The sequence below is a fragment of the Dromaius novaehollandiae genome, chromosome Z (genome assembly GCF_036370855.1).
Source record: "Dromaius novaehollandiae isolate bDroNov1 chromosome Z, bDroNov1.hap1, whole genome shotgun sequence".
NCBI classification, from domain to species: Eukaryota; Metazoa; Chordata; class Aves; order Casuariiformes; family Dromaiidae; genus Dromaius; species Dromaius novaehollandiae.
The window spans coordinates 47,027,598-47,040,485 of record NC_088132.1 but is presented as its reverse complement, the minus strand read 5'-3'; the positions used below and the strand labels follow the sequence as shown (position 1 = coordinate 47,040,485).

Sequence of the window (12,888 nt, the reverse complement as noted above, 5' to 3'; positions counted from 1 at the left end):
ATGTATCTACATAGGCTCAGAAAAGTCTTTCAATGGGTTTCAAATGGAGCTGAATTAGATTCAGATAATCAATCAATCATTAACAGAACTGAAATTTCAAAAATGCCTATGGAATTTATTTTTCATTAAAATTTTGAGCTGGGCAAAAGTCACTGAATCTTAGTATGTTCTCGCATATTTAAAAGTATACTTTTATCTGAAGTTGAGTAGCACATTCAATGGTAAATGGATGAGCAGGTGTTAGAGTATGTGTAAGAATCTCTGTGCCAATATGAGATGTGTAATAATGCTATCTTTAAAATATCTTTAATTTAAACTGTATCCAAATATTTTTAATACTGGAAGAAATGTGATTAAGCATGCAGATGTTCATGCCATTGTTTTAAGTTCCTCTGCGCTGACTCATCTGTACTGTGGGGATAGTGGTACTTCCCATTTTCACATGGGTGTTAAGAGGAAAAATTATACTAAGGGATAGGACCAAAAACTACACACAAAACACACATGGGTTTCTCAGTCAATCGTGATGTTGGTTAAAAATAATTTAAAAGACATGCTAATTCGCATTCAGACACTTCACAGCTCAGTTAGAGAAGGTGGGGGGGGGGAACCGTAATTTTTCAGTGAACCTCAAAGCAAAGGCGTTGAATGGAAGGAACTTCTGCAAGTATAAGCTAGAACGTGTAAAGAAACTGTTTTTCTGAGGTGGGCTTCAAGTTTTGTTCTGATGAATAAAGCTGTCCCAGGGGTACAGCCAGAGCCCTTCAGAGGCAGGTGAGGCACAGGGGGCTAGCGGGGTCTGCTGGAGCCCAGCAGCTGCTTGCAATGTGCTTACACGACTCTCAGAAATGCAGTGCCACAATCTGTGGTTGACCTGGGTTTGTTTTGATAACCAGAAACAGATGTTCAAAGTACTTAAACATGAAGCACAACTCCTGGTTATCTGATGAAGTACACATAACAGATACCACTGCTTTGCATAGCTTTCCAAAAGATATAAAGATGTATTATTCTGGGGCAATGTGGCGACATGTTTTCTATTTATGTGCACTTTTTATTTGGTACAATAGTCTTTGTACTATGCAAATAGTATCAACCTGTGGCAACCTCTCCCATATCTGCCACAGAACTGTTTGGATTAAGAAAAAAAAAAATCACTTAAGTATTTGACTTTTAGGATTGCAAATATTTTTAAAGACTTTCTTTCCAAGCAGGGCAGTGCTGGAAAGCCTCACTGTGGGGCGAACCCACTGACGGGCTTCCTCAGCGCTGGGCAACCCAGCTCGGGCACCGAGCCTTAATGCCGCTACAAATACAGGAATAAAGCCGGCTACTTGGTTATCTAGTCCACACCCTGCCCCACTGAAGGTTTATGTACCTATACCTACCTCACTCCTGGCACGTGTTTATCTAATATATTCCTTATTATTCCATTTTTACTTAGGCACACTAAAAATACTACTGTCTCAAAGGAGCTGCGCTTTCCAGCTCTGCTCGCCTGTGGCACCGCAAGAGAAACAGGTAGTTAAATCAAACTGCGTTTGCATGCTTGAGTGAGGGAACAGCGTGCAGTTTTAGTTTGATTAATTATCTTTCCTTTCTAGTATTTCCTTTTTATGCTCTCTCTATGCATATTGATCACAAGGAGGCTTTTAATAAATTAAGACCAGTTAGGAATTTTAACTGCAGTTTTAATAGTTCCAGCTCTGCGTTTCTGAATGTGTGTTATGTGACTACAGGGAGGATTTTTCACATGCTACCAAAAGGGGAGACTGATGTTTTGTTTTTCTAAAGAACCACTGATTACTGAAAGGCCAATGGTTACTCACATCCAAATATTTTTATTTGCTCTGTAAGGCAACTCACCACACATATTTCAATTTCAAAATACCGTGCTGATCGTTTCGATAGTAGCTAAACGGTTCAAGTACTGACTTTAGATCACCCCTAAACTGAGCCCAGGCTTTTCAGTTCTCCATTTTTTGGACTCACTTGGTGCTTTTTTTGTGTGCAAGACAAACAAACCTACAAAGTCCTTCCAATACAGAACCAGCAAACATCCAGTGTTACTGAGCGCTCCTCCAGACAAATATTAAGGAGTTATGCAGCAACTCTGGTGAACGTTGCATGCAGGTTCACACTTCCCACTATAGCAAGATCACCGAGCATGTATCTTTTTCCTTTGAAAAGCACATACCATCTCACCCGCAGGAGACTCCCATTCCCACCCAAGCCAGTGCAGATTCCCACTGACTTTTTCTTGTTTAATTTTGAAAATCTGCTAAGATTTGGAGTTGATCTGTTAAAACCATGCGTAACTGTGACTAACCAGGGAAAGCTTCCCAGAACTCCCCAGCCCGGGGCGGACCGCACCAGCACCCATCCGGGTACCCAGGTGGGGGTCCGGCCTGCCCCGGCTCCCCCCGAGCCCTTCAGGCTCCCCCCCTGCCAGAAGCGCCACCTCCCAGCTGAAGCACACGTTAATCACGCCACAGGCCTTCAGCGGGCACGCAAAGGGGAAAAGAGGGCTTCGAAACAGCGTGCCTGGCCACCGCTTAGCACATGAAGGTCAGCCATGTATCGGCTTTTCATGAATTTAAGCAAGTTATAGTCCAAAGAACGGAGTCAGTGGCGTTAACCACCCCAACCAAGAACGAACGCCACCTTTTCAGTTGAGATAAGGCTCCGAGGGAAGCAAAACGCTTTTCAAATTTCTGGGAAGGCTTTAAGGTTTATTATGACTGCATCAGCCCGGAGAGTCCCGATCTGCGTGTCTCTGAGACGCAGGTTCGGAAGGGAAGAGCCTGGCTGGCCTCAACATGTGGCTCCAAAAGCTTCAGAGCTGCTCCAGGGCCAGCTCTACGTTTACTGCACACACTTCAGGGACATATCATAGCAGTTTCGTTTCATCTTGCAAGACAAATAATGATAACAGTTGGAGCCCTTCTATGGGGGAAGCCTCCCTCTCTCTCTCTTTTTTTCTTCCTCCTCTAAATGAAGCTGTTAGCATATTACAAGTTCTCAGACTTCTCTGACAGGAAATTTCCACTCATCAAGTTCTCACCCACATCACAAACAGATAAGTATATCCTAGACACGCATCGGTTTTTTTTCTTCATTTTGCCTTCCTGCAATTCAAAACCTCTAACCGTTCCTTCCAACGAAAATACATGCCCCCACTTAATTAAAAGAAGTGGAAAAAGAAAATCACGCGCTCAAGCCTCAACTGTATTTCATTTCACACAGACCACAGAGGTGCTGGCACGGCCCCAGTCCTGCTTAAGCCGGCTTCCCCAGATGGGCTTGTATCACCTCAGCCACATCTCTCCGTTCTGAAAGCACGGCCTTTAATGGAACTGAAATTTCCCAATTTCCATAATTGGAAAACCTTCAAATTGTCACAGACAATAGGAAGGATTTAGACATAAAACCCCACAGAAGGTGGATCCTCTCTCTCCCGTTCCCACGTGACTGAACCATTCAGTCAGGGATCAAGCAAGCAGTCTTCTTTCCTTGGGCAGCAGAATTACTAATTATTCTTAAAAGAAGTTGCCAGCAATCAGAAGGTACCATCCATTTAAAAAAATCACTCTCCTACTGGTGCAGTCATGATTGGCAAGGCAGCAAATTTGCTGCAGTTTCCAGTAATTAGCTAGCGATACTCACCATCCCCACCTCAGTCATGCAAAGTCTAGCTCTTTCTTCCAAGCAAGCACCTCCAAAGGGGCTGCTACACCCCCTCGACAGCCTCTTCTGGTCACAAAGTCCAGGAGAGCATCTTGGGACCCCAGATACCCCATGGAAGCTCTTCCTCCTCCCATGGGGTCCTGCTAATAGAGTTGTCTCATTCATTGATTCCTATGACCCAGTCAAGAACTCATTTCCAATAGCAAATAGAAAAGACCTCAGCAGCTGACAGAAAGTGGTCATTAGCCCAAGCCAATATAAAATGGCAGGAAAGGACACCCATGGTCAACAGAGCAGACAGCAAAGCACAATGTCCCAGCTGCCAACCTGCCAGGTCCAGACACAGCACAAAACACGCTGTCCTTGCAGAAAGCAAAACTCACTATCACAATTTTTCCATATTTTTCAATTTTTATTGTGGGTGCCAAGCTAATGTAAGACAACAGTAGCTGCCATTTTGGGATGATTATAAGTTTTATGAAATGTTTGTATGCTGCACATTAACGGTTTCACAAATTGTTTCTCCACTGCTAAGAAGTGACAACTTTTTATACATTATTCAACAGGCGCTAGCCTTTTTTATTATGTTTCTCTCTTGCCATTATTTGCTATGGCAAACCTCACACCACAAGTCAAACACTATTCACATTAACAGTTGCAATAATAGAGCATGAATCATCTTCATGGTCTACACAGTGCATGTAATGTACTTTGGAGGACCCAACAGTTAGTCTAACCATGAGAACACTCTAGGAGATTGCTACATACATTTAAAGTTAGTCCTGATAGTTCTATAAGCATAAAAATATTTACAGCTAAGATGCTGTGACGGGGAAGAAAGGTGTATAGCAAACCTCCTACAAAAGCGAAAGGAGAACGCATGTTGTTTAGTCAGCATCAGCACAGGGGCACACGCTACAAGGGGTTGTTTGTGGTTTCCACAAGGAAAAACGCACCAAACTTCCCTCCCTCACTGCCAAAGAGTGTACCTGAGTATGCTACACACGTTAGCACAGAGCATTTCTGCAAAGGATGTGCACTGGCTAGTAGCCCTGGTTCCCCTCACAGTGGACATCAAATTTTGGCCCTAAGTCACATTAATCTAAAATCGTGTATCGGTTCAGTGAAAACACCTGCTCCTCTGATCTGCTGTTCGTGACGATAGCTATTTCATCTCAAAATGAGACCAAAGCGGACATCTAAATAACCTCAACTTTATGCATTCTGCCATATGGAAAATCTTCACGCTGACCAAATGGGAGCTTTACTGTTTAAACTAGTGTACAGGTTACATGTTTTTCTTCACTGTATCACTGAGACAAAATATACTCTTCACTGTTAAGTCTTTAAAAACCACAAAGTAACTGCATCATGATGTTTCTTAAGAGCACATTTATAAGTGAGAGAACTTTCTCATCCCCCAACAGTAAGAAAAAAAGGTGTTGTTTTTGAAACTCAGGCTATTGGTAGACTGAGATATGTATGTAGTAAGAAACTTTAAAAAAAAAAAAAAAAAAAAAAAAAAAAAGCACTCTGACTTCTTTGTCCGAACGATACAGTTTGCTTTTGAAATAGGTGAAAAGTGAGCACCTCAAAAGTATCCCAAACTCTGATTTCTCTCTTAACTTTACCTAAAGAGTCACTATAATACTACCGTTTGTTTATTGTTTGGCTTGAGCAGCAAAATATATTGGTTTTAAATGGTTCTGAAACATGATACTTAATTCTTCACCGAAATGGGAGGACTGAAAAGAGTTATTACAGGTTTCTGTTTATAGTCTCTCAATGACTTCCAAAACAAATCAATTTACCTCACAAGCAAAATGGCATGCTGCTTGTTTTCTCTTGTCAGAACCATAGCCTATGATTTGAAATTTGGACACTATTCAAGTTACTATCAGTCCAGCTTAAATTGTCAGTTACATCCTCATAAATCTTAAATATTGTTATTGATATAGGAATTCTGCTTATTTTCCCTAAATTACCTTGGAGCGGAATTTATCTTTTACACAACAACCACACACTGGTTAAAGAGGCGACATCTACACCGAGGGTCTTGGGAGAAACACCAGCCCCGGGGCATGGGAGTGCTCCTTGGCTGCATTTTAGGGTGAGATCCAGGTGTTCACTGGTGCGAAAACCAGGTGCCAGGGGCATAGCTGGACCCTCGGGTCCCCCAGTCAGGGCACCCAGGGGTTCAGGACAACGCAGTGCACCACGCAGTGCAACGCAGCGCGCTGTGCTTGCCCGGCTGCTGAGATACAGCCACAGGCTTGAGTATCAGCAGGAGCAATTATTGCTGCTACCCAAAATCTGCTGCTCTTCTCATCCCAGTCGCTGTTCCCCCGCTGTTGCAGTGGGGCTGTGCTAAGTCCATCATAGCCGCAGAATTTCAAGAATTATAACTGCTCCACAGATTACTTTTACTACAACTTTGTGCATGTGAATCATTTCTGAGCTATTAATATCTTCGGCTTGTTTCAGAATGAAGAACATAAAACAGTAGCCATAAAGCTGGAAGTCCCTTTTTCAGAGAAGCCATGCCTTTCATACACAGAAGCATTGCCTTTAAGGGTTTCATAAGCCGCCCTTTAATTTATACAAAATCAAAGAAAGACAAGTGACATAGAAACCACATTTTAATTAGATCGAATTCCTACTCAGCTGTAAAACAGTGCTCGGATTCAGAAAATCAAAAATCCACTCCGCTATGCCTTTGCTGCTGAAAAGTACCTCTTTTCTATCACCTTGCACAGAGTGTGACAGGCTCAGCCCTCCGTACCGCTAACCCGAGCTCCACACCCTTCCCACCCTGGCCACCTTCCTGAGACGGAGAAGACATGACAACAAGAGCCCAGTAATGGTGGCCCTGATGCAAAAAAAATGTTGATGTCCCTCCTCTTAACTCTGCCCTGGTGCCCACCTCCACGTGGACCCGAGACTCCTCCTGGCCTGCACCTGCAAGGGATGGAGAACCGCACCAGGCGGCAGTGGCGCCGACGCCACTTGGGCCAGTCGCGGACGTTCAGGGTAGGAGTCCTATCACCCAACAGCCTCTCTCTTGACCCCTAGATCTAAGTCATTTCTCTAAACTCTCTTTGCAGAGAAGAGAGAAATACAGGTACTTTCAGGGTATTTTCATCTGTGCTATTTTAGGCAGCTACAGTAGGATGGGACGAGATCATGTCCTAAAAGCGCCAGTTTCTCACCACTGACTGTAAGGGAACGCGAGACCACCAGTTCAGTGCAGACACGCTTAATGTAGACGTTGTCCTCGAGGGTCTGACTGACATAACTAGATGAAAACATCTTACGTATTCCTGTGAAGGGCAACTTTACTTCGGAGTCTGAGGTCATTCAGTTGCATTTAACATTGCACCTAGGTAAGCACAAAGTTATAAAACATCCTCCAGCAACAGCAAATCACATGACTATGATAAGTTTTCTACACCAGAAGAATTATAGGCAATAGTAATATGAAATGGACTTTAAGACACTTACCTTATCTCCAGTACCAATGAGGAATTGATTTTCCAACCTTCTACAGAGTGCTGGAAGATTGAGGAGCCACCCTTTCGAATTATTTTATCAGAGCTATTGATCATTGATCTACTCAAACTCAGCTCACCATCTCTGCAATGCAACACAGAAAAGACACAATTATGTTACTAGTTTGAAGTAATTTAGATCACAAGCACGAGCGATATTTTCTTTTCATCCACAACAAAACGTAGCATTACCTCCCCTTCTCACCCAATCTACTCACCAAATAAAATAAGAGAAATCTCTGGGCGATCTATATCTAATAATTTAATGCTTATTTTAAAATCTTAAATATATTTTTAGTTTTATTTCAATAAACAAAACAAAAATTATAATAAACTCCAAATTGTGAAGCCAGACCTGGTTTGCCTCTATGTGTGTGAGGCAGATTCTGCACTCCGATGTCCCTAACTTCCAGTATTAAGCTAAGAATTAAGACTTAACTCTCATCCTTCCTCCAGCAATTTCTCATGTTACACAGTAATGCGCTAATTATCTCTCTTTGCCTCCTACCAGTAATAGGAGACTTTCATGCCAGGAATTCTGGAGTTTCGGGGAATACAAAACACAAAACTTCCCTGAGACTTCCTGAAACATTTGTACGTACAGGGCCAGACAGCTCAGTTGCCTAATCCTATTCACCAATCTCATTAAATCCATGCATTTTGGTAGGGTAACCTTAAAAAACAAAAACTGCAGTTAGCAGTGACTGATGATCACTGAACATCTGATGAAGCATCATAAAGTTACCAGCCACAACTGTATCAGCCAATAGGGCCACGCAAGTGTAATAGGAAAGCTAAAACTCTGCAAGCAGGACTTATGTCTTAGGTCTAAAATCTCCATATGTGCAACCATACTGTTTCCATTTATACACCAGAGCAACACTCAGCTCTCTGAGTTCAAACATAGCTGTTTAATCCATAATTGTTTAATATATCAAACTCTTTGTGTATAACATTCGACCAAGCAGAATGTCTCATGTCTGAGAAGGAATATATAGCATGGTAATATACAGAAATCTCTCTATCTGTTAAGAAAGGAACTTTTTCTCTGAAATACTGTTACTAATAATAATTCCACTTGGCTTGCAAACAGGAATTTTGACCAGCAGACATTTGCCCAACACAAGGGAGCATGAAAGATGTTTCACTACAGTCTCTGAAAGAGACCACCAGCTTTCTAGGGAAATGCTGATTTTTGTTTCCCTGCCTCTGTAAGTGCTTAAAACAACGGGATCCTGCTCCATGATAAGAGCTACTGCAACATTATTACAGTACATATACGCATTAGCGTTTGGTAAATTATACAGCAGATTAAACTGGAACTAACCTGCAACGGGACATTAATTAGGCTAAATTAACAAAACCGGTACCGGGTGTTCATTTGCAAAAAGTGCCATGATTGCAAAAGCTCCTGTAAGTAGTAAACAGTATTTTACACTTCATTCAAAAAAAAAAGAAAACCCCCCAAAGCCCCGACCCCCTGTGCCAGTGGCACCGCGCCCCTCCCTCGCCGCCCCGCGCCAGCCGGCTGCAGCGGGGACGCGGCGCGGCCGCAGAGCTGAGAGCGCCCCCTACTGCAACGCCCGCGAGCCCAGGCAGCCCCGTGCAGGGACGCGCCACCGCAGGCGCAGCCGCCCAGCCACGCCAACGCGACCGGACGTCGCCAAAGTCACTACGCACAGCAACCGCAATTTACTCAATATTCGCTTTTCGATGTTTTTAATTTTATATTCGGTGAGCAAGCTCACTGCTGTTTTCTTTTCCACAACCGTTATGAATGTATTTATTGCATGTATTGTCCTGCAACAAGATGTGTATGCATCTAAAGGAAAATTACCCAATGCATCAGGTAAAGTACACAGCATAAGAGTACTTCAGGGGTGTCTCTAGTCTAGCTGAGTAAAGAGTGACCCATTAGACACTTTAACAGTGAAACAGGTGACAAAATTTAGCAACAAATTACGTTCCAAACAGCTAAAGTACTCAAGCATTTGAAATGTGATTGTCTCGAGTATTCACAATTTACATCTTCAATGAACTATGGTACAGAAAAACAATCTGAAGTTGTGTTCTCATCAGCTGAGAGAAGGTCCTAAGCACTTTCTGTTAAAGCTCTGCTACAAACATAAAGGTGTTTGCTTATATGCTCCTCTCCTTTTTATTAGCAGTTTAATTTTCGTCCAAAATTAATATTAAATAATGTGATGTGTAGAAAGCTCAATCTACCCTGAAAAATTCTGCAAGTGCGAAATAAATTGGAGCCACTTAGCATCTTCTAGAATTGCAGCAAATCCCCCCTGATGTTAATAAAACAACTGCTGTTAAAAGTGATGGCAACTTGTGGCTTATGGTGTCAACCTCAACTCTGAATTACCTTGCTAATAAGACCACCTCTTATCCTGAATACAGTTCATTAGACGTGAAAAAAAAAGAGTCTTAGAACTTTAAAACGCATATTTTCTATCAGCGGAAGATAATGCAGCTTAAGCCTGCATTCCATATAATGCATGTGTTTCATTACTTGAATAACTTTTAAAGGGGCATTACAGTCTAGTTAAAGAATGGCATGCTTTTACAGTAATTGTCCTAGAGATTTTGCTGTAAAACATGAGCTATTTAAGGTGCAACTCAGGCTTTGGAATCGCACAGATTCTTATACAGTAACCTATTTTAGAAAACCTGGCATTTACTGGCACTGTCATTAATAAATACAAAACCGGTCACCTCATGCATTCAGAATTCGAGATTACTGGTACTTCGGGAAGTAAAACATTCCACAAAAACATGACTCTGTCTTCCCATATGGCCCATCAAAAATAACCAAACATCTGAGTGAGCCCTTCCGTCGGAAGACGGACTGGAGTCATAAGCGGTGGCAGAAGGTGATAGTGGTCTTCCTGTTTTCTGATCCTTGCTGCTGAGGGATGGGACAGACGGGCTGGGAAAAGAAACAGTATTCCCGCAGCCTCAGCCAAAGAGCATAGCACCAGACTGCGCAAGAAGTTTCACTGACACCAGAGGTGTCCAGATACCGCTAAATGACCTTGCTGAAGTACATTATGGTTGTATTTTTAAGTCTTGTTAGAGACACGCATAGCTACGACTAGATACGCTTATTTTGCTTCATGTAATATTAAAGTATCAATTCATTTCAGTACCTTTTAAATAACGTCAAATACAAGATACCACAAGCTGGAGGAGTGAGGGGTTTTTTGTTTTGGGGTTTTTTTGTTGTTGGTTTTTTTTTTTTTTTTTTTGCAAATATGTACCAGTTATACCTAGTGACTAATTTCTGAATCATTTTAGCAACTACCTCTAGCCTGAAATGAAGGATTTTGCATTGTGAAACACGGGTGTCTTTAGTTAATGCTGATTCTCCCTGACACATTAGTTCTCACGTGCGTTTTCCTGCACCTGCCAACATACAGTTTGAACTTCAGCTGTCTTGCAAGCACAGGGATACCACAGCATTGCTGCGAAACCTGGGCTCACGCTGAGTTTCAACAAGAAGCAAAGTTACAGCCAAGTTGTAAAAACCTTTAATACGTGGGGAAGCAAACACCACACCACTCACCACGCGGAGGGAAAACCCTCTCAGACCTTGGAGACGGGGCCGCGGCGGGCGAGCAGCAGCCCCTGCTCTGTCCCCCCGACGTGCGGGGCGGCAGAAGGAGCCCGGCCACCAGAACCGCTGCTTCTGGGGGACCCGGCGCCACCCAGCAGCCCCGCGGTGCCCAGCTGCGCCCGGGGAAGGGGCGCCTCTCCCGCCTCTCCCTTCGCGGGGCGCGGGGGCACCTGCGGCCTCCTCCTTCCCCCCGCCCCACCAAGGCGAGGGCTCACAGCAGAGGGCGAGACCCGCTGTGCCTGCGCCCCCCGAGCCCCGGCACAGCCCCCCGAGCGCCCTGTGCCCCTGCACGAATTCGCGCTCCCCCCAGGCACGCTGCCCCGAAAACAAGCCCGTCCCCTCCGGACGGAGCCCAGCCTCGGCTAACACCCAACTTCTGCGCAGGATGGCTACAAGTTGGGGGGAAGGAAGCGCAGCGGCAGGCGCGGAGAGGCGCACGCACGCGACGTGCTGCGCGGCCGAGACGCAGAGCGAACGCGGCAGCCGACCCGCCGCCTCGCGTTGCGGGCAGGCGCCGCGGGGCAGGGCGAGCCCACGCCGAGGGGCTCCGCGCCGCGGGGGCGCCGGGGCAGCCGCGCGCACCCTCCGCCCCGAGGGGCGCTGAAGTTAGCGGCGGCTCCCGGGCAAACTTCGGGCGGCCGCGCAGCGCCGCGCCCCCGCGGCCACCGGCGGGCGTCGCGCCCGCGCCCGCGCCCCCGCCCCGCGGTTTGGGCCGGCAGCAACGCGCGGCCGCTGCCCGCGGCGCCCCCCCCGCGCCCGCGCGGCCGGGCCGGGCGCTGCCGCCTGGCCGCGGCCCCGGCGCCCCCTCCGCGCGCGCGCAGCCCCCCCGGCGGCGCGGCCGCTCACCCGGGCAGCGGGGCCTCCCGGCGCTCCTCGGGGCGCGCGATCTCCTTTGTCTTGTAGACGATGAGGAGGATGCTGATGGTGCACGCCGTCCAGCGCTTCCGCACCGAGCGCATGTCTCCTGCGGGCGCGGCCCCCGCCCCTTCCCTTTGTCTCCGGGCGCGCTGCGCCCCCGCGCCGCGCGGCTCCCGCGGCTCCGCGCCCGCGCGCACCGGCCGCGAGGACCGAGGGAGCGAAACGGGCAGGGCGGCGCGGGCGGCGTCGGGGCGAGTTTGCCTCCCTTCGCCCCCTTCCCCGCGCTCCCCGCTCGCGGCTGCCTCCGCGCCGCGCGGGCACCCGCCCGCTGCGCGCCCCGCGCTCCCTGCGCCGCGCTGCCCCGCTCCGGCTCCGGCTGCGGCTGCGGCCCCGGCCCGGCCCCGGTGCGATCGCGGCGGCGGCGGCGGCCCGGGGGCGGGGCTAGCACCTCCCTCCCCGCGGCGGGGCGGGGCAGGGGGCGGGGCGGGAGGGGCTCGGCCAATGGGCGCCTCGTGGGCGGGGCCATGCGCCACCGCCCCGCCCCCATTCGCCGCGCCCCTTCGCCGCGCCCCGCCGCGCCCGGGCGGGGTGGCAGCGCCGCGGCGGCCCCGTCGTGCGACCCCCCCGGCTGTCGCACCCCAGCACGGTGGCCGCTTCCCGGCCTCCGCTGAGGCCGCATCGTCGCAGCGCGGCCGCAGCCCTTAAAATGCATAATGCAACTTTAAAAAATACGTAATGCAACTTCACAAAGAGACCGTGGACTCGGTCCCGCTGTGCTCGGCAGCGCTTGCCCGCCCCGGAATCCCGGGCGGTGTTTACCCTGCACGACGGAGCAAGCTTCAGCACCGCCACCCCCACCGCTGCCCTCCCGTGGGGAGCCGGGAGGCGTTAGTGACAAATGCAGCGTGACTCCTGTCCTCTTCGCTTAGGGGACACAGCCACAGAGCCCTCCCTGGGCCCACCTGGTCTGATGTGCTGTCTCCAGAGCTGGCTAGCGTCAGGCATTTCACAGCAAGTTGCAAGAAAATTTGGAGATAAGCAGGGGTTTTTCTTGCCTGAGAGAGTATTCCCTCACAGGCATTAAAAGAAAATAAAGGTTAGAGAAATCCTTGAGCATGTCAGGGCTGCTAATAGTCGCTATGTTCTAAAAATCAATTTTTTTAATAGGGA

The 12,888-nt window shown here is 47.5% G+C and overlaps 1 protein-coding gene across 2 annotated transcripts in view; it reads right to left on the bottom strand.

Annotated features, from left to right (window-relative positions):
• Window positions 1–12,175, bottom strand: part of LOC135324637 (CMP-N-acetylneuraminate-poly-alpha-2,8-sialyltransferase) — a 62,280-nt gene extending 50,105 nt beyond the window's left edge. Inside the window, exons 1-3 of one of the 2 annotated variants that reach the window (XM_064501287.1) lie at window positions 11,707–11,766; window positions 8,563–8,646; window positions 7,189–7,320 (exon numbers count right to left, since the gene is read on the bottom strand). In XM_064501287.1, the coding sequence (XP_064357357.1) occupies window positions 7,189–7,320; window positions 8,563–8,576 (146 nt within the window). In that variant the 5' untranslated portion in view covers window positions 8,577–8,646; window positions 11,707–11,766. Of the gene's footprint in view, window positions 1–7,188; window positions 7,321–8,562; window positions 8,647–11,706 lie in introns of both variants that reach the window. The other variant, XM_064501286.1, reaches the window with a different exon arrangement.
• Window positions 12,176–12,888: the final 713 nt, after the last annotated feature.